This window comes from Elephantulus edwardii, unplaced genomic scaffold, assembly GCF_000299155.1.
Source record: "Elephantulus edwardii isolate Elephantulus edwardi_28Jun2011 unplaced genomic scaffold, EleEdw1.0 scaffold00121, whole genome shotgun sequence".
NCBI classification, from domain to species: domain Eukaryota; kingdom Metazoa; phylum Chordata; class Mammalia; order Macroscelidea; family Macroscelididae; genus Elephantulus; species Elephantulus edwardii.
Window position 1 is genome coordinate 463,678 of NW_006399871.1, and position 23,680 is coordinate 487,357.

At 55.4% G+C, this 23,680-nt stretch overlaps 1 protein-coding gene across 1 annotated transcript in view; it reads left to right on the forward strand.

The window, feature by feature from the left end:
- The window catches only part of CACNA2D2 (calcium channel, voltage-dependent, alpha 2/delta subunit 2), a 163,051-nt gene extending 141,329 nt beyond the window's left edge, over positions 1-21,722 (forward strand). The window contains exons 6-38 of the mRNA XM_006892862.1: positions 1,561-1,702; positions 5,122-5,253; positions 5,417-5,474; positions 6,369-6,419; positions 6,537-6,636; positions 6,731-6,889; positions 7,119-7,226; positions 7,332-7,410; positions 7,932-7,981; positions 8,134-8,223; positions 8,427-8,498; positions 8,691-8,765; positions 9,646-9,720; positions 9,801-9,872; positions 9,956-10,027; positions 10,139-10,200; positions 11,068-11,144; positions 14,913-14,973; positions 17,470-17,567; positions 17,794-17,884; positions 17,990-18,052; positions 18,187-18,290; positions 18,593-18,691; positions 18,784-18,872; positions 19,077-19,124; positions 19,357-19,428; positions 20,221-20,373; positions 20,514-20,566; positions 20,677-20,732; positions 20,898-21,024; positions 21,186-21,294; positions 21,386-21,475; positions 21,588-21,722. Coding sequence (XP_006892924.1) covers positions 1,561-1,702; positions 5,122-5,253; positions 5,417-5,474; positions 6,369-6,419; positions 6,537-6,636; positions 6,731-6,889; positions 7,119-7,226; positions 7,332-7,410; positions 7,932-7,981; positions 8,134-8,223; positions 8,427-8,498; positions 8,691-8,765; positions 9,646-9,720; positions 9,801-9,872; positions 9,956-10,027; positions 10,139-10,200; positions 11,068-11,144; positions 14,913-14,973; positions 17,470-17,567; positions 17,794-17,884; positions 17,990-18,052; positions 18,187-18,290; positions 18,593-18,691; positions 18,784-18,872; positions 19,077-19,124; positions 19,357-19,428; positions 20,221-20,373; positions 20,514-20,566; positions 20,677-20,732; positions 20,898-21,024; positions 21,186-21,294; positions 21,386-21,475; positions 21,588-21,722 — 2,922 coding nt within the window. The remainder of the gene's footprint in view (positions 1-1,560; positions 1,703-5,121; positions 5,254-5,416; positions 5,475-6,368; positions 6,420-6,536; positions 6,637-6,730; positions 6,890-7,118; positions 7,227-7,331; positions 7,411-7,931; positions 7,982-8,133; positions 8,224-8,426; positions 8,499-8,690; positions 8,766-9,645; positions 9,721-9,800; positions 9,873-9,955; positions 10,028-10,138; positions 10,201-11,067; positions 11,145-14,912; positions 14,974-17,469; positions 17,568-17,793; positions 17,885-17,989; positions 18,053-18,186; positions 18,291-18,592; positions 18,692-18,783; positions 18,873-19,076; positions 19,125-19,356; positions 19,429-20,220; positions 20,374-20,513; positions 20,567-20,676; positions 20,733-20,897; positions 21,025-21,185; positions 21,295-21,385; positions 21,476-21,587) is intronic.
- The last annotated feature ends 1,958 nt before the right edge of the window (positions 21,723-23,680 follow it).

Below are 23,680 nucleotides of genomic sequence, written 5' to 3' on the forward strand. Positions count from 1 at the left end.
CTTCATCTGCTGCTGACATTTCGGGGGCTTTCTTCTCCTGCCCGCCCCCTCCTCCAAGCAGAACGTGAGTGGCTCACGCCTCACAGGCAGCGGGCTCCCCACTCACTTGGACCTCCCTGCTTAGCAGCTGCCTGCCCTGGCTTTTACCTGGCACCCAGGCCTCCCGGGTGTCCTCAGGGGTGTGCCAGGGCCGCAGAGCACTGACACACGAGGAAAGGGGCAATGGAAGAGTAGCAATTTGGGTCTGCCACACAAAACCCACCCTTGAAGAAGTTAAAAAAGGGTGGCTGTCTACAAGTCTCTCAGAAACAAGCCAACCCTATTGCAGGCCAGGCCACTGCCTTGTGCATGCAGGCACCTCTCTCTGACCGGCCGGGGAACCAGGCGACTGTGGCCACATCACTTCTTAGCCTGAATAAAGCACAGCCTGGGAAAACACCTGGGGTGGGGACATGAGGGGCGTGCCCAGGACACAGTGGGTCAGCTGGAAAGTAAGGCCCTTAGCGGGAGAGGAAACAAGGCAAACTTGGGGTGGCCAGAGGTCTTGAGAGAGCATAGGGTAGTTTAGACCCTTGGATCCCCTCCTTTGAGGGCATGAAACCCCCCAGCTCTGCTCTCTGTCCTGTCTCAGCCACTCTCCTTATCTGGAAAAGCCTCGTCAGTCTGGCTTTTTCTACCTTTTCTCTCTCTCTCTTTCCCTTCTCTCTGCCACCATCTTCCCTCCCCCCTGCACACCTGCACCCGTGCCTGCCACCCCCCCTCGGCTGCGGCATCCACACTGCAGTCGTAGACCCGCTCCTGCCAGCCTGTGGTGGTGGGCGGGGGCGCATGGCGCATGCCCAGCCTGCCCGGCTGAGAGATGCCATAATTGGCACCTGTCAGACGGCTGCAGCTCATTTTAGAAAGTCAACGGGAGCCCTTATCGTCCTGCTGCTAGCAGGCGCCATGGACCCGCCATCCAGAGGCCACTAAGTCTAAATGCTTTCCCCACCCAGCCCAGCTCTCCTGGACTACTGCCCCCACTCCAGCTCAAGCCCTGGGCCCACCCTACTGCCAGAGCTGGTGCTTCTGTCTGTATGGGGCGAGGGCCCACTCCCACTGCCAAAGGAACACTGGCTAGGGGGTGGGGGACACAGAGCTCCTGGGAGGGGTGTCAGGGCTTCCTGTGGTTGCAGAAGGTGCTGTCTTAGAAGCAGCCCAACCCTTCTAAATGTGTTTGCCCCTTTGCTAATAATTACTTCTCAGTGCTGTGGGGGAAGGGTCATATTAGTTTTGGTTTTAGATTTGGGGTTTTTTAAATATGAGGAATATGGGCAAAGACAGGCAGGGGTAGCGAGGAGTCACAGGCCATCTGGTAAGAGTCCATGCCCCCTGTCCATCTGTCCTTATTTCTCTCTATCTCTGTCTGTTTGTACCGCAGAGTGTAGTACCCCTCATTCAGATGGCCCTGTCTCCAGCCCGTGGCCCACCCTGTCCCACCTGCAGGCTGGCCTGATCCCACCCTACCTTTTTCCAGTCCTGATAATTCTGGGGGTGGGCGGGGGGTGTGCCTTTCTACAGGATGACCCTGAGATTGAAGATATGGAGAGAGTATCAAAGGTCAGCACCCTGAGGCTGGACTTTGTCGAGGACCCAAACTTCAAAAACAAGGTCAACTACTCGTATGCAGCTGTGCAGATCCCCACGGACATCTACAAAGGCTGTGAGTGCACCCAGCAAGCTGCAGGGGCTGCCCTACCCCCACACACCACCAGAGGGGCAAGGCTGTTCCCAGCACTCTCAGGCTGGCACCTAGCCCCCCAGCCCCATCACAGGGGCTCACTGATACCCCACAAGCAAGCACCTGTTCTCACAGGTAGTCCCACATGAACTGCCAGGATGTAAAAAGCCCCAGGCTTCCAGCAAGCGACAGAGTATTGCACTTCTTCTGCCCGTGCATGCAGTCTCCTTAGAGCATGTATATGTGCACATGCACACACACACACACACACACACACACACACACACTCTCACATTGTACCAGGTCCTGCCCATCCTCCGCACTCCCTGCCCTACAGTGGATGGGCCCATCAGCTAATGGACAGGGAGCTACAGCTTACTCCCAGACCCCAGCCTTCTCCCTTCTCCTTGGCTGACAGCACATAGTCAAGGGCTTGAGAAGATGGTTTCCAGCTCAGAGCAGCCAGGACTGAGGAGGTGGGGGAGGAGGCTGGGATGAGGATGGTTGAGATTCCAAGCTCCAGGGACAGAGCAGCATTGCTCAATGGGAAAAGCAGGTTACTACAGCTAGAAGGATTTGAAGTAGATAAAAGAAGGGACTTCCTGATGATCATGGGGGGATATAAAGGGAAAGAGGGCAGGAATAAAGCATTGTGTAGGGAGCCCCAGGATTCAAGTAACTTTGTGAGCTCTTAATCCAAGAAGACCACTGGGTTGAGGGGTCCTAGGGCAGAAATCCCAGAGCTGATGAATGAGCTCCAGAATGCTGGGAATTCACCAGGGTCTTCAGGGTTGCCCCCCACCCTTAGGGTCAGCTTGGCCTTCCTAGAAGCCTCAGGCAGGGCTGGGTGAGGACACCTGCCCATTCCTCCCCACAGGCCACCCGCAGGCCACCTGCCCGAGCCAGTCGAGGGGCACTATCACAGGCAGGCACGCTAATTAAAACAGGAGCCACACCGCCCTCCCCAGTCACCCCTCGCTACCCACACAAATTACATTTTATATGTTTTTTATTTACTGTGTCACTTTTAATTAAATCTGTAATCGCCTGCCTGAGGGGGCATGGTCCCCGTTTCCCAACTCAGCTCGATCTAAGTGTGTATGTACGTGGGTATTGGAGTATGGGGTATATGTGAGTGGTGCCAAGTAGCAGCAAATTTCCAGGAAGGAGCAGGATGTTGGCACAAATGTGGCTCGAGGTGAGGGTGCGTGCACGTGCGTGTGTGTGTGCATGCGGCCACATGGACTGGCAAGGACAGCCCAGAAGGGACAAGGGTGTCATTTTGACTCTAGACACAAGCTGTAGATATGCCTCTGCCAGTAACCAGAACAGTCTCCAGAACCATCTGCCCTAAGCCTTTCTTGGGGAAACTGAGGTCCAGGATGGGGCAGGAATTTCCAAGCAGAGAGAGGTCCCTCCCTACCTCTCAGGCCAAACTGTACTCTGTGAACTATCTGAGAGCCCGACTTTATTTGTTGTTAAGGAGAAAATAGAAATTGTTCAACTCACTAAGTTTCTAAATTGGGACTGAAACCATAACATACTGTTCAATCAGCACAGCCAGTGCTAGGAATGTGTTTTGTTTTCACATTACGGCCAGTTAAGGGCAGCCACTGGGACGGAGAGATGGAGCGAGAACACCGGGGGAGGGGCTAGGCAACAGATAGTGCACATCAGAGGCTCTGGTGCTCTGGAAGGACAGTGCCCCCTGGCTGTGGGCAGTCTTGAGCATCTGTATCTGTGTGTCACAGCTCTTCATCTGCCCTGAAGGCTTCCATGTTCAGATACTCTGCTCTGAACAGAGAAACGAAGCTTTGGAAGGTAGAGTAGTGTCTGGTTCTTGCTCCTGGTGGGTGTTTGCCAGGGACAGAGAAGTGATGTGTCAGGGTGTTACTTGGGAATAAAGAGGTTGAGTCAGCTGCAGGAAAAAATCATAGCCACCCAGGAGTGAAGGGATGAGCTACAAAGGCTTGGTGGAAGAAGATAGCCCGCGCCTGCTTTTTCCAGGGGAGCTCTGGTGGCTTAGTAGTAAGGAGTTGCACTGCCAAGTAATAGGCACACAGTTCAAATCTACCAGCTGCTCCATGTGAGAAAGAGAGGCAGTCTCTTCCTACGTGATTTATTGCCTCTGAAAACCTGCTGCAGAGTCAGCTGTGAGTCAGTTCCAATTTGACAGTACGTAGCAACAACTTCTTTCTTATGAGCACATACGTCACACAGGTACAGGGCATAGAAGACCACAACTGTGGAGCCACTGGGCTGGTTCAGAACCGCCTGGGATGGGGAGGGGGACATTGTTCAAACCATCTGGGCCTCTGCTTGTGTTAAAGGAGCTCCAAAGCAGAGTGAGGAGAGCCTTACTCTGAGAATATGACTCCTGGAGCGGTTCAGGCCAGGGAGAGGACATGTGCATCCACAGAAGGGTAGAGACAGGGGCGGGGGGCTTAGTGGCTGGCGATCTCATTGGGGCAGGAGCCACTGAGGTGCAGTGTGGTCTGTAAGCATGAGTGTGTGTGTCCCCCTGAGCCATGGCAGCAGTCCGAGCTTCTGAACAGATGAGTTCAGAGCAGTGTGGGGTATGGTACTGTTGTATGCCGCTGAGTCGGAACCAACCCACAGCCGACCCTGGGGGCCCGGAAATAGTATGAGATTGCCCATCCTCCTCCCATAGAGCAGCTGGTAGATTAGAACCGTGTGCCTTTAGGATTGCAGCACAGCTCTTTACCACTAGTCCACCAAAGCTCTTTAGTGTCGGGTATAGAGGGGGAGTTATATACACGACTACAAGTTGACTGCAGATTGACCTTAGGTGAATGTGGGCTCTCTCTCTCTCTGTGTGTACACGCGAGGCCGCATGTGGGCGGGGCCTGTGTTGGAGCAGGCTCAAGGCATCACCCCTGCCCCCACCCCTGCTTGCTCCTGGCCCCAGTTGATTAATCATGGAGCTGAGTGGCTTCCAGCTTATCTGGTACCTTAATAGCTGAATAATTCCAGCCCCATCATCGGGCCCTTAATTGCTTTCTTGTGGCTGCGGCCAGGAGTGCATGCTGAGTGGGTGAGCTCCCAGGGGAGCAGCCTCAGGCTCCAGGCAGGATGCTGGGCGGAGTCCCCGCTCACAGCCCTCAGCACCTCAGTGCCCCACTCCTGGGCCCACAGGCCACAGCTCCTCTGCCTAATGAGCTAAGGGTTAGGCCAAAGCAGACCTTCAAGGACTTGGATGGGGTGAGGACCAGGATGTCTGTCTCGAGGAGCCTCTGGGGAATGGAGGAAACTGGACAGGCAGAGAATAGATGACTTTTTTAGGCAGGGTGACATTCAAGGGTGTTTTGGGGGCAAGAAAAGTGGGGTGCAGTAGGGACAGCTTTGGCATTTGCCACCCCAGCCCTCTGCTTCCACCACAGCTACTGTCATCCTCAATGAACTCAACTGGACAGAGGCCCTGGAGAATGTGTTCATCGAGAACCGTCGGCAGGACCCCACGCTGCTGTGGCAGGTCTTTGGCAGTGCCACTGGCGTCACCCGCTACTACCCTGGTGGGTGCCAGCCTCCTCACCCCCCTGCCCACCTAGCTCCCATTCTCTTTCCTCCCCAGCCCACCTGTCGTGGGGTCTAAGGGTGGGATGATCGCCCTGCAGGCTGGAAAGGGCCTGATTACATTATCTACCGTCAGAACTGGGTCCCTCTGTCCTCCCACAGCCACCCCTTGGAGAGCCCCCAAGAAGATTGACCTGTACGACGTCCGAAGGAGACCCTGGTGAGCAGAGAAGGGTGTTGGGGGTGCTGAGTAGTGACACCCCTACCTCCCTTCGCCGGCTCCCCTCCCTCCCGATATTCAGGCCTCGGAGCAGGGCGCAGCCAGCTCTATCCAATTTTCATTTCACACATCGTTGCCACTGGAAAATGGATCCCATCACCCAGGCAGGCCTCCCCACTGCCTCTGCCCCTATCCGCTGCCCGGCACCCCCACTCCCTCAGTGCACAGAGACTAGGACAGCGAGGGCTCCCGAGGATGAATGTGCCCTTCTTCAGGGTCTGCCAGCCCCCACCCCCACTCATCAGAGACCTTGACACCCCTCCAGTGGCTCCACTAAAAGGCTGGGCTAGGAGGCCCTGGTGCTCCCCACTTCTCCAGGATCCATGGCCTCCTCCCTCCCTGCCACCTACTCCATCCCACACACAGCTAAGCTTGGAAGCCTAACCGACGAGGAACACAAAAAGCCACTGAGAGGGGAGCTCTGCTGGCCTAGTGGAAAGAAGCTACCCTGCAATCCCAAAGCCATGCAGTTCGAATCTACCAGATGCTCCCCTGGAAAGGGAAGGACAATCCCCTCCTGTGCCAGTTGGATCCGATTCGATGTCACACAACAAGTTAAAAAAAAAAAGTCATTGAGGCCAGAGAATAAATCTTCCACCTTCTCTCTGGATCGCCGCCTCATCCTTTCTTGGAGTTCACTTACTGAGAAATGAGGTCACTGTGTCACAGGCAAGGACGGTACCTCACTAAACATGGTACCTGGAGTGCCTCAAACAGTGCCGAGCCCTTGCAGTGGACACTCAATAGAAACATGTTGAATTAATATATACATGAAGGAAGGGAGGACGCACAGGCTGCAATGGACAAGGCCCTAACTGAGGCTTCTCTGGGCAGGTATATCCAAGGGGCCTCATCACCCAAGGACATGGTCATCATCGTGGATGTGTGAGTCAGCAGGCCGGGCTGGGACAGGACCAGGGTGGGCTCTGCTACCAGGGAGCATCATGGGAGGATGGCTGAGGCCAACCTGGCACCTCTCTGACCCCCATCTGACCTCTGCAGGAGCGGCAGTGTGAGCGGCCTGACCCTGAAGCTGATGAAGACGTCTGTCTGTGAGATGCTGGACACACTCTCAGATGATGACTACGTGAATGTGGCCTCGGTGAGTGCCAAGGGTATCGACCACGCCCCTGTGCCCCAGCAGCTCCCTGGCCTGGAAGCCTGAGGCCATTCACCATTCTGCTTCCCCACTGCAGTTCAACGAAAAGGCACAACCTGTGTCATGCTTCACACACCTGGTGCAGGCCAACGTGCGTAACAAGAAGGTGTTCAAGGAAGCTGTGCAGGGCATGGTGGCCAAGGGCACCACAGGCTACAAGGCCGGCTTTGAATATGCCTTCGACCAGCTACAGAATGTGAGCCCCACGGGTGGGCAAGCGAGCGAGAAGGGGCGGGTGGAGGGCCCAGGCACAGACACTGGAGAAATCAAGACAGATGGTCTAGTTAGCGCCGAGCGGGCAGGCGGCTCGGGCAGACAGCACCGTCTGCCGTGGGGAAGGAGGGCCAGGGAGCCGGGCCTGCCAGGAGAGGGAGGCCCTGCCCCCGTCCAGGGAGATGCCTGACCCCACGACCACCCCCGCCCAGTCCAACATCACTCGCGCCAACTGCAACAAGATGATCATGATGTTCACGGACGGAGGCGAGGACCGTGTGCAGGACGTCTTTGAGAAGTACAACTGGCCCAACCGGACGGTGAGGCTCAGCCCGGGCGGCGCTTCTCTGACCAGGGCCCAGCTCCAGGAGGGGCTGTCCTCTGGTGGCCGTGTCAGTGACCTCACACTTCCCCCCACCCTGCAGGTACGCGTGTTCACATTCTCCGTGGGGCAGCACAACTACGACGTGACGCCTTTACAGTGGATGGCCTGCGCCAACAAAGGTACTGTGGCCGGGCATCACTGACACGGGGCTTGCCTGCCATGCTGTGGTCCATCAGGATTGTTTCCCGCCTGCCCTTTCATATGTCTGTCTGTCCTGTTAAGCTGCTTCATCCACTGTCTGTCCACCTTTCCATTCAAGTGTCTGTCCGTTGTCCACCTGCCTCCCAGCCTTTCCACTCCTGAATCTTGTGTGTTGAGCAGGCCATCTCTGTGTGTGCTTGGGACTGGCCCCTAGATGGACTCAGAATGTCATGGTCATTCTAGAATGGGGGACTTCAGAGCTCAAGCACCTCCCTTCACCCTGTGTCTGCCACACTGCTACCTGGACCCCCATGTTCACGCTCTTCCATTGCAGCAGTCCCAGTGACAGGGTGACAGCACAGTCATGGGTATGTGAGACACTAAAGACAGGGAGATTGCAGGGCAGATCAAGGCTCTGGGCACACCTCAGGTACAGGAACACTGAAGGCCCCACAGAGCCGCCCAGCTCTGCCTCTGCCCCCTTCCCCCCCCCCCACAGGTTACTATTTTGAGATCCCTTCTATTGGGGCCATCCGCATCAACACACAGGTGAGACTGGGGAGGCCCCTGTGGCCCCTGCTGGGATGAGGCTGTCCTAGGCTGGTGTGGGGTGAGGGCGCCCCCTGGTGGATTGTGGCGGAACAGTCCCGACAGAACAGTGGGAGGGGCAGGGCCCTGAAGAGCTTGAACCTCCTTTCCAGGAATACCTGGACGTGTTGGGCAGGCCCATGGTGCTGGCAGGCAAAGAAGCCAAGCAGGTGCAATGGACCAACGTGTATGAGGATGCACTGGTAAGGGCCTTTGGGCAAGGCAGGGGTTGGGGCTACCTACCATTCCTCAAGCATGTGCCCAAGGGGTGACATCCCCTGAGGGTCCCCTTTTGGCAACAGATAAAGATGAGGGAGGAGAGAGGGAGACTGTGCCCAAGCCCCTGCTCTGAATACTGGGGGTGAAGGCACAGGAAGGAGGCTCCATCATCCTCATCTCCTTTCAGGGCCTGGGTCTGGTTGTGACAGGAACACTCCCTGTGTTCAACCTGACACAGGATGGCCCTGGAGAAAAGAAGGTGAGGTTCCCTGCTGGTGGGGCTGAATGCTGTGTGTGAGGGGTGCTGGCATGCCCACATGGATGAAGAGGGGATGAGATGGGACTGCAGACTCCATGCAGGCTTCTGAGGGTACAGTCTGACCTTGGGCATCAGGGCTTAAGCAGAGATTGAAGTAGACCCTTTACAGACTCTCATTGTTTTTGCTCCCAGAACCAGCTGATCTTGGGTGTAATGGGCATTGATGTAGCTCTAAATGACATTAAGAGACTGACTCCCAACTATACGGTGAGTGCCCACCGGCCCCCTACCTCGCTCTGACTCCTTCATGGACATAAGCAAACCTTCGTAGAAGAGCAATTATAGCACCTGCGCAGGGGCCCTGAGCTCAGGGAACACTTCTTTGGGCCTAGCACCAAAGTTAGCACACTTTAAGTGTTTCTAATTTTTGCAGATCATATTGTCTATGCAATTCTGCCATTGTATTGTGTGGCTGTATTTCAACACAACTTAACCTGTGGATCCTGTACTTTTAATTCTACATTATTTTCACATGTCACAAAAATGTTTTTGCCTTTTCAACCATTTCATATGTAAACACCAAATACAGCTCATAAGCACCCAGAAACAGACCACAAACCAGACATGGACAGTAGCCTGCCACCCTGGTCTTGAACACAGGCAGAGCTTCTGGGCAGAACAGAGGGGACATTTCTTAGAGATCAAGGGGACTCTCTGGGGAAAGGCCTGAAGGTGAAAGGCAGTAGGAGAGGCTATTCCTTGGAAAGGGACATCAGGCTTGGAAATGTAGAAAGTTAGCAAAAGAACCTATTGTCTACAAGAATGGGCTCAGTGTGTCAGGGATAATAAGGGTAGCACAGCATAGGACAGGGTTCAGATCAATTGTTCATAGGGTGGCTATAGATTGTACTCGACTCGATGGCACTTAACCACAAACAACAAAACCAAGGAAGGAGCAAGATCACAGGGCAGCTGGCCCAGAGACTTTGGGAAAGGGCTTGTGGGTCTGGATGGTGTTAGGGGGTCTTTGCTCAGGGAGGCAAACAGCACCCCTCAGTGGGGTAAAAAACAGGAAATGGTAAAGCTTTAGAGCACAAGGAATCCCTGCCCAACCTCCAAGCCCTGAGCCCCGACTCTGTGCCCCCAGCTTGGAGCCAACGGCTATGTGTTTGCCATTGACCTGAATGGCTACGTGTTGCTGCACCCTAACCTCAAGCCCCAGGTGAGCCGGGCAGATGGTCTGGAAGTGGGTGAACCCTTAAAAGTGAGGATTCCTGACTTTCTCTCTGGCCTCTTGCAAAGACCACTAACTTCCGGGAGCCTGTGACCTTGGACTTCCTGGATGCAGAGCTAGAGGATGAGAACAAGGAGGAGGTAAGTAGAAGAGGGGAGGTAGGCTGGGGTGCTGGGGCAAAAGAGGATGGGCACCCTGCCCCTCATGTCTTCCGCCCTTCCAGATCCGAAGGAGCATGATTGACGGCAACAGGGGCCACAAGCAGATCAGAACACTGGTCAAGTCCCTGGATGAGGTGAGAGGTGGGGGAGGAATGCCAGAGGTCAGGCTGGACTCCCTCCTGCCCTCCCCATCCCACCCCCCTCTGTGTGCTAGCCTGAGCACTTGACCCAGCCTCTTCTCCCAGCGGTACATAGATGAGGTGATGCGGAACTACACCTGGGTGCCCATAAGGAGTACCAATTACAGGTGAGTGGAGCCAGGCTGGGCTGGCAAGGAGGGGAGGGGCAACCCCAGAGCACAGAGTCTGAGCCCAGCTGCACCCTCCCTCTCAAACCTCAGACTGCCAGGAGGACAAGGGTCTTGGCTGGCTGTTAACCACCATCCTTCAGGAGCTTCCAACTGGCCCTTCAGGGACAAGCGCCAGACCCCTGGAACTCAGGACAAAGTTAGGATGGTGTGTCCTATGCCTCCTCATACCCAGCACTCTCTCATCATTCCTGCCTGGACTACACCCAGGATATCGTCCTTGGCACAGTCACAGGCCTGCTCTGCTCTCAGACAGCATCACAGCCGCAGCACCGGGCCTCTTATGGGTCAGGCTCAATTGCGGCAGATTATCTGCTTGTGAAAATGCCCGGGCATCCAGGCCCCCAGGTTCAGCTATGCCTGCCCCTCACTCTGAGGCTGGCCTGCTTTTAACCTGTTCACAGGGCTCAAATGTTCAGAGAGGCCCCTGAGGCAGCACCTACCCCCAGCCTAGCTCGCTCACCATGTTTGTTCTGCCTCATATAAGTTTGCAGCTAGTGAAAATGGGAAGGCAGGCAGGGCAGGTAGTGTGCTGTGGAAGGCTGTTGGGGATGATGATTTGTTTGGGGAGCTGAGAGTTCTGTGGCATTCAGAAACAATGGGACAGGGGATGGGGAACGGAGTGGAAAGTCCAGACCCCTGGTGTCTTTATGTGTCCTAGTCCTTGAATGTTCAGCTGATGGGGAAAGACAGAAGAAAGACCATGGCCTCACTGCACAGCTCACAGCTCCAATGCCCTGGGGAGAAAGAGCGGTGCTAGTGTGGCCCAGCTATCCCCAGCAGTGACATTCCCTCCTCCCTCTCCAGCCTAGGGCTGGTACTCCCGCCCTACAGCACCTTCTACCTCCAAGCCAACCTCAGTGACCAGATCCTGCAGGTCAAGTGTAAGTGGCCCGGCCCCTGCCTGCGCCCTGCACCCCGCCTCTGCCCCTGCACCTCCGCCAGCCCCAGGCAGCCTAGCCAGCCGCTGCTTGCCCGAGGCAAGGGTGGCAAGGCAGCCCCTCCTGCCCCATCTGCCCACCCCCAGGCACCCGCAGGCTGGGGGCACCTGCTGTCGGAAAGTCTGTGGAAATCTGCATGCTCGCCTTTTCTCAGATTTGGTTCCAGACCATTCTCTCATGGTTTCCATTAAGGTTTCTGTTTTTGGTTTTTCCTACTCCGTGTCTTCCCTCCTTAGCCTGCCTCCCTGCACACCCCTGGGGGCTGCGCTCTCTCGGAAGACACCCCCACCCCTGCCCTCTCTTCCCCATCCCCTCCGCTCAGCTCTCCCCCTGTGGTGTCCCCCCAGGGTCCCTCTTTCCCCCTCATCCATGCTCAGTTTCCCTCTTTCCTCCTCAGTTCTCTGACTCATTCTCTTCTTCTCACTTCCTCCCTCATCTACTCCTTTCAGCCCTACTACCCCCACTCCCTCCCTCCCTGACTCTCTCTTGCCTCTTCTCTTTTCCCTCCCCCTTCTCCTCTCTCTCCCTCTCCTCTCCCTCCCTCTGCCCCCCTTTCTCCCTCATCCCAGTTTCCTTCCCTCCTCTGTCCACCCTTTTTCTCCCTCCCTCACACACTCTCATTTTTTTCTCCGTCCCCCCTTCCCTCTCCTCCATCCCCCTTTCCCTCCTTCCTCTCCCCCTCACCCTTCCCCTCTGCCTGCGGCTCACCCCTGCATGCCCTGCTCACCCTGGGCCTCCCCCGAAGGCCTCTGCCTCGGTCTCAGAGTCTATGGCCCCCGCTGCCCACCAACCCGAGGTCACTGGGAGGGAGGCTGGGGCTCCGGCCCCACCGGGCGCCCCCCCACCTGCCTGGCCGACTGGGGCTCATCTCCTTTGAGTTTTCTTGCTCTCTCTTTCTCTCTCATGTCGTTTTTTTGCAAGAAGTTTCCTTTCGGTATGATGATGAGACACAATATTTTCATTCAAACAGCCATTGAATAAAATATTGTTTGTGCCCCTCCCCTTCCCCTCCCCCTTTTCGTTTGTTTTTGTGTTTGTGTTGTTTTTGTTTTCCTCGCTTTCTCTCTTGGTGGACTGTCCCAGTGCCAATCAGCAAACTGAAGGGCAAGTATATTCAGAACCAGTGCACCCTCCTCTCCCCACCCCACCCACCCTCACACCCCTGCTTGCCCCCCTCCCTGCCCAGGACCAGCCAAATCCCTGCTCTCCAGGGCCCCCAACCCGGCATTCCCCTGGATCCTCCGGTTCTTGTCTTTCCTCTAATTAGAGCCAGTGGCCCTCGCCCCTGGCCCTGCCTGCAGGGTGTTCTCTGGTATGATCTGAGCGCTCAGGCCCCCCTCCTCAGTCCTCCTCACGCCCACTGGGCAGGCCTATACCTCCTCTGCCCTTCCAAGACAACTCAACAGTGGGGCCAGGGCTGAACACCTCTCCACCATCCCCAAGCCACCAGGACAGGGGATCTGAGATACCCGGCACCTCAGAGGGGCCTATGTAGAGGTGAGAAAGGCGTCACCTCCATATGGCCTTCTCTGGGTCGCTCTCTCTAGAAACTGGCAGTCCTCCACTAGAAAGTACAGAATGCATACGTAGCCTCAATCCCTGACCATGGCCGAAGAGGGCTGACAGCCAGGCCCGGGGAGAGCAAAGTCAAGAGAGGTCAACTAGCCCATCCTGGGCTCTGTCCGAGGTGCTGAAGCCCTGCCCCTTCCTGCTCCCAAAGGATGGTGCCCAGTGGCCCAGCCCTATCCTGTGGTGCTCTCTGCTCCTGCGGAAGGCATCCGCACAGGCGCCAGGTGTGAAAACAGTGTGCCCTTGAGCAAATACAGGCCGACTCAGGGCAGTACGCATGACCAGAGGACCTGTCTGGACGTCAAAGACCAGCAAATAAGCTAGAAGAGAATCAGGTTGTGTGTGAGGGAATAGGATTCTGGCACTCAGAAGTGCCCAAGCCAGAGGCATCTGGGTAAGATGAGAAGTGAGCTCCCAGTTACTTGGTAAAGAAGAAAGGGAGGCTTATCATAGAGGGTGCTGGGGAATAAGAGGGGACAGTACCCAAGGGTCTCTGCTGCTGGTTCACAGAGATCCACTCCTTTCAGAAAAATGTCTGAGAAGATGGAATGTGGAGCATTACTGTCCCCTGCCCCCTGGAAACAGGGCCTCCCTAAGAAATCCTCTTCCAGCCTAGTCCAACAAAGAGGACACAGTGACCCCCACTGGCCTGGGTGGGGGTGGGAGATGGGTCCTGCTCCCACTGGCTTGAGTTGTCTTTTTCTACCCTCATCCCACTAAGTGAACCCAGAAAGACAGGACCCCGATAACAATGACAACAACATAGTCTAGTCTCCTTGCTCCTCCTCCCTCTTTTTTTCTTTTTCCTCCTCCTCCTCCCTCATCCCTCCCCTAACTCCTGCCCCACTGGCTTGTTCCAAACCCTGCCTCACAGTCCTATCAGAAAGCAACAGTCCAACCAGTGACTGCCCAGTTCCCCCCGGGCACCCCAAGACTCCTGCCCCAGAATCTTGCAGTGCATTGTGGGAGTGTTCAGGAACAGGGAAAATTTCCTCTTCTGCAAATATGAAGCCCTGCAAATATGAACAAGGTTGGAAGGAAGGGCAGGTAGGCTGCTTTGAGAACCAAGAGGCAGATGGACCTCTCCCAGATGCTGACCACCAAGATGGCCAGTCCAGCTAAGTAGGAAGAGAGGTCAAGTGGCCATATCCCCAGATGGAGTCACAGATTGACTTGTGGCCCCTCCCACACGCAGACACATTGACACACTCATGTACAGATGACAAACAGGCACAGGCGCAGGCTCAACTTGTGTATCCTTCAGCTGCAACCTCCTGCCTTCCCCAAAGCCCACCATTCTTCTCTGGCAAGTCCTAAAGATGGATGAGGACCCTGCCCTGCTCCTTCCTGTCCCCCCACACCTCATAATCCAGCAGCACCCAGAGCTCTGCCACTTTCTAACCTCCCCTCCCACAGTGTAGGCACCTTGAGGGTCTCCACACCACCCACCTGGTTCTCTGCCCCAGGGAAGACCGCTGCACCCCCACAATGCACTGTAGCCCACTCTTAGCTGCCCGCACCCGTCTCTGGTTGGACTGTCTGTGCCCATGAGAAACACCCTCGGTTTGGCCATGTTGATGCCTGACACAGAACAAAAGCGAGACCTACCAAAAATGCAAACAGCTGCAGCAAAGAAAGAGAGATAAAAATCCGCAGCCAAAAGCCAATTCCCTTCCTCAAAGTCTCTTTGGAGGCAAAGGAAGCTCAGCATGCGGTTTTTTCCATTCTGGATGTGATAAGAGCGAGACTGGCGCCTCCCCCAGACCATGCATATATATAGCAGTGTGTGTATATATATGTGTGTGTGTGTGTCTGTGTATATGTGCTATACAGCCGTATGGAAGCATATACAGCCACGCCAAGGGACTCACTGCCGACAGAGGACCAGGCCCGGGCAACATATTGGCTATAACTGCCCTCCTCCTGCGATGCTGTAGTCTCCACAGGCCCTCCACCCCTTCCTGCCCACCCCTTCTCTCTGGCTCGAAACGGAACGTGGAAGTGGCGGGTTCCCTCTTTGCTGGTGTCTCCCCTTCCCTCAAGCCACCCTCTTCCCTTCCTCTCCAGCCCCCGTCAGCTCTGAGCCCCCCTGGCCTCCTCCCTCCCCAGCCCCCGCCGGATAACCCCCCATTTCTGTTGCAGATTTTGAGTTCCTGCTCCCCAGCAGCTTTGAGTCTGAAGGACATGTTTTCATTGCTCCCAGGTAGCTTGTGTGTGGCCTTGCTGAGGTGTCCTCCCCTCCCCACCTCCCCGGCCCTGCCTCCTGCACTGCTGCCTGGAGCTCTGTGTGTCTGTGTCCTGTGCCATGTTGCCCCCCATCCCGACCCCATACATGGCCCCGTATGTGCAGCCGTGTGCATACCTGGGCCATGTAGCCCCACCAGGCAGCACTGGCCAGCAGCTCCACGGCTGCCGTTTATCCAGCAGCCAGGGGCAGGCGAGCTCTGGACTCTCAGCAGACCTTCCATGGGCTCCCAGGACAGCAGGAGGGAGCCCTTGCTTCCCAGGGCTCGCTGGGCTGCTGCTGCTCTGGTTAGTGGCACCTTCCCTCTCCCCTGCCCCACTCCCTGTCGTTGTCCTGTGTCAGTCAGTGTTTGTGTGGGTCTGGGGGCCGAGCCAGCCAGAGCCCCTGTCAGCAGTGCCAAGTTTGGGGGGGGGGGGTGGAAGTGTGGCTTCAAGGTGTTGCTCTGGATAGCAGGGGGTTGGCCCAGATCAGGCTGGGCCTGAGCCCTTTCTGGAGCACATACTCGGGGTGTGCACACACACACATACGTCCTCCAATACACAGTCTGCCTGTTGGCCCAAGCTATGGAGGTTGGAGGCCTCTGGTGCTGAAGCCCTGCCCTGTGGCCTGGATCCTGGATGAGGGCTGGTGGGTGAAGTGGACACTGTCAGGCACCAGGCAGGGACTCTGGGCCGTCCTCATCTCTCTGTGTGTGCACATGTGTGCATGCCCCCACCAATCTCTCTGTGACTCTCTCTGTCGATGTGAATTTCTACTTGTGTATCACTGTGTGTGTCCATAAAGTCCCGGTGTAAATGTGGAATGACCTGTGTGCATCGGTGACTGTGGAATGTATGGCAAGGCCTGTGTGGCCTGTTTGACCCTGCAGAAACTGAGGCCCAGGTCTATTTTTTGTCACCTCTATATCCTTGGCTCCGGAGAACTCACAGTTTCTTGGATGAGTGACTAAAGTAGCCACAAATGTGAATCTGCGTACTGCGTGTGGGAGGGACTGCAAGTGACTTGGTGTCCAACACAGCTGTGCGGGTGTCACCCTGGATGTGTCAGATGTGGCCTCCATGCACAGAGGTGAAAGCTGTGCAATGCACGAAGGCTCCTGGAGCCAAGGACTGAATAGGGGCTCAGACCCGGTCCCAGGTTCCCTCAAAATGCCTGGCAGGAAGTCCCTGGTGGCTGAAGGGGAAATAGCTCCATCCATCAGGGTAGATGGACCACCTGCCAAACTTCCGAGGGAGCAGAGTGCCAAGAAGGCCACTCCTTGCTCTATGACCCCCACATTCTCTGGTTCCAGAGCCAATGCTGGGCCCGAGGAGGGAGATGGCCTTCCTACCTGAGGGAAGAACCCAGAACAGCAGTCCAAGGACCTGCATGCTCCCAGTGATGTCCCTACACTTTCTGTGGTTTCTAAAACCCCAAACAGGCTCAGGGGGCAGAAGGAAGGGGCTAAGTGTGCATCTCCTGGGGCCAGTGGTGGCCATCCAGCTCACACCATCGCCTGCCCCACCCTACCCAGACTCCCAGTGGGGTAAGGCCCGCACGAAGGTACCTTAAACCATAATTAAAAAGGAAAAAAGAAGGAAATTAAAAAATGCTTTTTAAAATTTAAAAATCATACTGTAAATTCTAACTCATAGCGATCTTGGGGGACAGAGCAGAACTGTCCCATAAGGTCTCTAAGGCTGTAAATCTCTGGGGAAACAGACTGCCTCATCTTTCTTGGAGAAATGGCAAGTTCAAACCAACAAACCTTCCCTTAGTAGCCAAGTACTCACGCACTGTGCTACCAGGGATCCTACTCCCTTGGGTTATTGTTGTTATATGCTCTTGGGTGAGAACCAACTCATAGCTGAGCCTCCAGTAGGTTTTCAGAAGCCGTCAGTCACATGAGAGGAGACTGCCATCTTTCTCCCATGGAACAGCCGGTGGATTCGAACTGCCTGCCTTCTGGTTGGCAGTGCAATTGCTTAACCACTAGGCCACCTGGGATCCTGCTTACTATGTTAGGGGCAGCTATTTCTCATGTTTCAAATGAAAATACTGAGGCCCAGAGAGCCTGAGTGACTCACACAAAGGAGCACAGGCAGGAAACAGAAATGACAGTCAGATTCAGGCTGACAACGTCTCTGCTGATAATTGGGCCTCGGCTGTGCCTGTCGTGGTGAGGCAGCCATGATGCATCTCCGCATCTCCCGGGGCCTCCAGGCAGATGGTGCTGGAGAGATGGAAGGCCCAGCGAGTCCACGCCCGGCAGGAGAACTGGCCAGGAGAGAGGACGTCAACCCTCATCCTCCAGTCAGTTCTGCCCCCACTCAGACCTGGGCAGCCTGCCAGGCAGCTGCAGCTCAGCCTCTCCCCACAGCCTTGACTTCTCACAAATGGCCTGTTGGGAAGCCCTGGCCCTACTGCTCTGTCCAGCCCCCCAAGCCCACTCTTCTTGCCCCTCCCCACCCCCAGAGAGTATTGCAAAGACCTGAACGCCTCTGACAACAACACTGAGTTCCTGAAAAACTTCATCGAGCTCATGGAGAAGGTGACTCCAGATTCCAAGCAGTGTGAGTGCCCGGTGGGGAAGCTGGGTCCAGGCAGTGCTCTGGCAGGATGGGGGCAGCCCTGAGGAAGCTGAGGCCTGGGCAGGTGTGGACATACCTGTATCCACTCCGAGGACAGGGCCTGAGCCAGGTTCTGGGGAAGGCTCCCATGGGCAGAGTTGGATAGGAAGAGAAGGGTTGGGCAAAGGGCCAAAAGAAGATTTCCTGTATCCTTCTCCTCATACTCTAGGCAACAACTTCCTTCTGCACAACCTGATCTTGGACACAGGCATCACGCAGCAGCTAGTGGAGCGTGTATGGCGGGACCAGGACCTCAACACGTAAGGATACCCCAACCTATGGGGGCAGGATATGGGTGGGCCTGGAGGCGCCGGCCTCACTTGGGAAAAGACCAGCCTATGACTCCACCTACCTGTTGTCCCCAGGTACAGCCTCCTGGCTGTGTTTGCTGCCACTGATGGTGGCATCACCAGAGTCTTCCCCAACAAGTAAGTGACCTAACTCCCTGCCCCTCTACTGCTGCCCAGAGGCCTCCCTGCCCCTGCCAGGACCACTACTCCCTGCTGAGCTAAGCCTGAAGTCACCCTTTACCCATGAATCTCTGCCCTTCTGGATACTCCAGGGCAGCTGAAGACTGGACAGAGAACCCTGAGCCCTTCAATGCCAGCTTCTACCGCCGCAGCCTGGATAACCATGGCTATGTCTTCAAGCCCCCACACCAGGACAGTAAGTATCCAACCAGGGTACCCTGCAGCAGCAGATAGGCAGCCTCACCTTCTCTGTCTGCTCAGCCAGGGCTGGGCTGTGCTGAGACCCTTCTCAGACACGAGGCCAGCCAAGGCTGGAGCAGACATGGAGAGAGGGCTGGGCTGCTCCTGCCTTCATTGAGCCCTGTGTGCCAGACACGGGCTGGGTGCTTAGGATGGAGCCAGCCCCTCAGTTGGGCTCCTGGACCACGATACCCAGAGTGGCATGTTCAGTGACCACCAACCCCTGCTCCTGAAAGCCCTACCCCATCCCACTCCCAGCCCTGTTAAGGCCTCTGGAGTTGGAGAACGACACTGTTGGTGTCCTGGTCAGCACAGCAGTGGAGCTCAGCCTGGGCGGGCGCACACTGAGGCCAGCAGGTGAATGCCCAGGGTGGAGGCAGGGGAAGGGGCAAGGGCCATGGAGCTATCTAGATAGGTGGACACTGATGATGACCTCTTGTTCATCCCAGTGGTGGGTGTCAAGCTGGACCTGGAGGCCTGGGCTGAGAAGTTCAAGGTGCTAGCTAGCAATCGTACCCACCAAGACCAGCCTCAGAAGGTAACTGGGCCGGAGGTAGTATGTCCAATAGTAACCTTCTTGAAGCCCTGGGAACCCCTACAAGGGTCCACCCAGAATAACACCTGCACCTAAGGAGAGACAGGGCTGTGACAGGTGGCCTGGAGAACCGGAAGTGTGAAAGGGGATGGAAGTAGAAGGGAGAACCGGTGGTTGGCTTACAAACTCTCACTCTCTGCCCAGCAGTGCGGCCCCAGCAGCCACTGTGAGATGGATTGTGAAGTTAACAATGAGGTGCGTGTACTCTCTGAACCTGCCCTGGACACAAATTCACCCACTTCCAGAATTCTCAGTCCCAACCCTGGCTCCTATCCTATTCCTTGACTGATGGATGTCAGCATCCCCCCCCCATTTCACTGCCTTACCACGGCCAGAACAAATAGAAGCACCCCTCTTCTGATCCATCGGACTGCCAAGGCCTGAGGCCCAGACCCTCTCTATCCTCCCCCTCTCCCTCACTTCTCAGGACTTGCTCTGTGTTCTCATTGATGATGGAGGATTCCTGGTCCTGTCAAACCAGAACCATCAATGGGACCAGGTGAGAGTCAGAAGAAGGGTGGAAGGAAGGAGGGGGGGTTTAGGTTCAAACCATTTGGGGGGCTATCTCTACCCAAACTGACTTAGACTTGTTACTCCCTAAACTGTTGGCAATTTCATCTCAATACAGAGAATTCTTTAAAACAATGCAGTAATTTGTAGGGAGCTCTGGTGCCCTAGTGGCAAGAAGCTGCACTGCAATCCCAGAGGTACACGGTTCAAATCCACCAGGTGCTCTGCTGGAGAAGGAGGGGCAATCTCCTCCAGTCAGATCCTATTTGACAGTACACACACATAAATAATAATAATAGTAATAATAATTTTTAAAAAAAGAATGCAGTAATTTCATAAAATACTATATAACAAGGGAGAGACTAGAGAGCATTGGGTTGAGTGAAATATCTCAGTCACATAAGGACAAATATTGCATATGGCCACTTGTGAAAATAGGATTATTCAGCAATATATGTATAAATGTTCAAAAAAGAAAGGAGAGAAGCAGATGAAGAAAAAGGGGGAGGGGAGAAAAATCATTGGGATAGCAGGGGTTAGTGGTTGAGGAAATGAAATAATGGCAAAAGTTCAATGGGATCTTGAAATGACAGGGTGATAATAGGCATAGAGAAATTATAATTATATAAAATATGTATGAGTACAAAGTACATGTATGAACATAATATGTGTGAAATATTTTATGCAAACCAATAAAAAAATGTTTAAACATTAAAAAAAAAAAGCTAGGAGGGATGACACCTCCAGTCCTGTGCCCATAACCTCCTCCCTCTATCCCCAGGTGGGCAGGTTCTTCAGCGAAGTGGATGCCAATCTGATGCTGGCACTCTACAATAACTCCTTCTACAACCGGAAAGAGTCTTTCGATTATCAGGCTGCCTGTGCACCCCAGCCCCAAGGGAACTTGGGGGCCGCACCCCGGGGCGTCTTTGTGGTGAGCTGGAAATGTCTGAAGATGTGGGTCTGGGAGACTGATTCCCTTATAATCTCCACTTCTGACTCAGAGGTGAGAGGTCTGGGGGTGCCCTGGGCCCAAGGGCAGCGGTGGGAGCCCACACTCTCTCTCCACTGCAGCCCACCATTGCAGACTTGCTTAACCTGGCCTGGTGGACTTCCGCTGCAGCCTGGTAAGTCTTGGAGACAGAAGAGAAGGTACTCTTCTGGACAAGAGGACTCAGGAGAAGTGGGAATACTGGCTTCTGCTTACCGCCTCCTCGTGGTACCTTGTGCCCTACAGGTCCTTGTTCCAGCAGCTTCTTTATGGCCTCATCTATCACAGCTGGTTTCAGGCAGGTAGGTCGGATTTCTGAGGCCCTCCTTCAACGCCCCCTTCCCCCGTTCCCTGCTAAGTCAAGAACAACCCCAAAGAGAGGGCGGGGCTTACGGCTGAGTGAGGCTGAGGCCCGAGACCGCACCAGCGTCTGTAGGCGGGGCTAAGGCGCTCTGGGAACCTCGCAGACCCGGCAGAGGCCGAGGGAAGCCCCGAGGCGCGAGAGAGCAGCTGCGTCATGAAACAGACCCAGTACTACTTCGGCTCCGTGAACGCGTCTTACAACGCCATCATCGACTGCGGCAACTGCTCCAGGTGCACTGGGGTGGGCGGAGCCTTCGTGGGGGCGTGGTGTGGGGCGTGGTCTACGGGGCTGTGGGTGGAGCTAGAGGAGGGAGGCGGGGTCTGCGCGTGTCCTAGCTATGCAAAAGAAAGGGGCGACTCTCAGCGCCAGCTTTCCACGTGTTGTGCCACAGGCTGTTCCACGCGCAGAGACTGACCAACACCAACCTCCTCTTCGTGGTGGCGGAGAAGCCGCTGTGCAGCCAGTGTGAAGCTGGCCGGCTGCTGCAGAAGGAGACACACTGTATCCTGCCCCCGCCACCCCCTGCCTCCCGCGCCCCTCCTACCCTGAGTGCCCCTGGGTTCCACCGTGGCCTCCTTGACTCCCCACCCATGCCCAGCGGACGGCCCGGAGCAGTGTGAGCTGGTGCAGAGACCGAGGTACCGGAGAGGCCCCCACATCTGCTTCGACTACAACGCAACGGTGAGGAGAGGAGAGGACGCAGCGGTCTGCCTAGACAATTCGCTTCCCTCACTCTGCGCTCTCTCCTGGCTCGCGGTCTCTTCTGCCCCATGAACTCCTTTTCTCCTTGCAGGAAGATACCTCAGACTGTGGCCGCGGAGCCTCCTTCCCGCCGTCGCTGAGCGTTCTGGTTTCCCTGCAGCTGCTGCTCCTCCTGGGCCTGCCACCCCGGCCGCAGCCCCAAGTTCATGCATCGCGGCGCCTCTGAACGACCCCCACCCTCGGGCCTCCCAGCCTCTTCTCCACCCTCCCGCTCCATACTCCCGCCTTAGAGCCTCACCCCTTCCCTCACTGATGGACCAGAGGTGCCAGGCCCTGAGAGTCTGCACCTTAGGGTGGGGGTCCCAAAGGAGGACACTGCAGGTCTTTGGCCTTCAAGCCACGTATCATCGCTGAACACCATAGTGTCCCCAGACTTTTGATTCCCATTGGATTCAACCACCCTGGAGGGCTGGGACAGGGAAATCACATGTACTGGTGCAAACCAGGCCTCCACTGCCCACCAGGCCCCGGGCTCCCTCTGTGTTGGGGATCTAACTCCTGCCCCAGCTGGACGATTCAAAGCTGGTCCTGCTGCCCTGTTCCTGCCCAGACCTAGTTTCTGTTGGAAGGGGTAACAAACATAAAGGAAAATGGGCACTTTGAGACCTGTACATGCCAGGTCCCTTAGGGTGGTATGTGGGGGAGAGGCTCTGATGACATTTTGGCAAGAGAGAAGTCCTAGGGAAGCTCCCAAGAGCTCCCACTCCTCTCAGGCCTATAGCCACCATCCCTCTCCCAAACCTTTCAAGTGTCAAAAGAGACACAGACAGTTTCAAGACAACCCTGGTGCCCTGAAGGCAGAAACTGGACTCATACTAGACATGCCCCAGAATGCAAACCTACACACACACACACACACACACACACACACACACATATAGATGGGGTGAGATGGGGCTCACAAAGCCTTACGTAGGATGAGGGGTGGGTGGGAGGGATGACACCTCATGCTCCATCTCCTGCTCACCACCTGCCTCTAATCTGAGTGCAGCCCAGCTGATCCTCCCATCTCTAAAGTTGAATGTCAAACAGTGCCAAATGCCGGGACAAGGGCAGAGAACTCTCAGCCTCACCTCTGGCTGCCAGTGTCCCCCAAGTGCCCCTCACCCTGCCAGGTGCTCATTATAACCATTTCTCACTCATGTCAGGCCCCCACCGGGTCCACATGCCACTGCCTGCACCCTCAACAGAGGAACCTTCACCAGACATCGCCCTTTGCCTTAGCGGGAGTGACTTGGTCTCTCCTAGCTGGGCCATCCCACACTCAATACAGCCCTTACACACTCCAGCCTGTGCTCACTCCCTGCCCCATTTGCACACACACACACACACACACACACACACACACTCCTTGCCCCTAGGAGGCCAAACTGCCCCTCCTGCTGAACACATATTTTCATGTGCACACACTTGGTACACGCACACACATACTACACACACAGAGGCTGGGCCCGGGCACATCTCTTCACACAATTCATTTTGGTCATTTCCCCCAAAGGCATCCCAGCTTTGGGGGTCAGTGGGGGGAATGAGGGCAAGGGGATGTGGCCATGGGGTTCAGATGGACTGGGAGGAGGGGGGAAGGGTGATGCATTAATTAATGGTTCCGTTAATTAATGTCATGTTGCTTGTCGCTTTTTCAGTGTGTGTGTATGTGTGGTCCATGCCCGCTTCTGGTGCCAGGGTGGGTACTCATGCTGTGTGCCCGACTTGGATGCCAGCCGTGTCCTGCGAGGGCGTGTGTGTAACTGTAGTGTAGTCAGGTGCTCAATGGAGAATATAAAAATAAAAAAGAAACAAGCATATACAGAAAAATATATATTTTAAGTTTAAAAAACAGAAAAACAGACAAAATTCCCATCAGATAGCTGCCCAACCCCCAGCTAGGTCTGATCCTTCTCATAGCCCACCCGACCTGGCTTCCTCCTCACCTCGGGCTCGGGGGATCTGTGGGGGGCTGGGGGACCATTTCCTTTTTTCTGCCCTTTTTTTTGTTCTATTTTGTACAGACAAGTCAGAAAAACAACAGCGACAAAAAAGACAAACTTTGTAAAATATTGTGTGTGTGATTCCTTGTAAAATATTTTCAAATGGTTTATTACAGAAGATCAGTTATTAAATAAT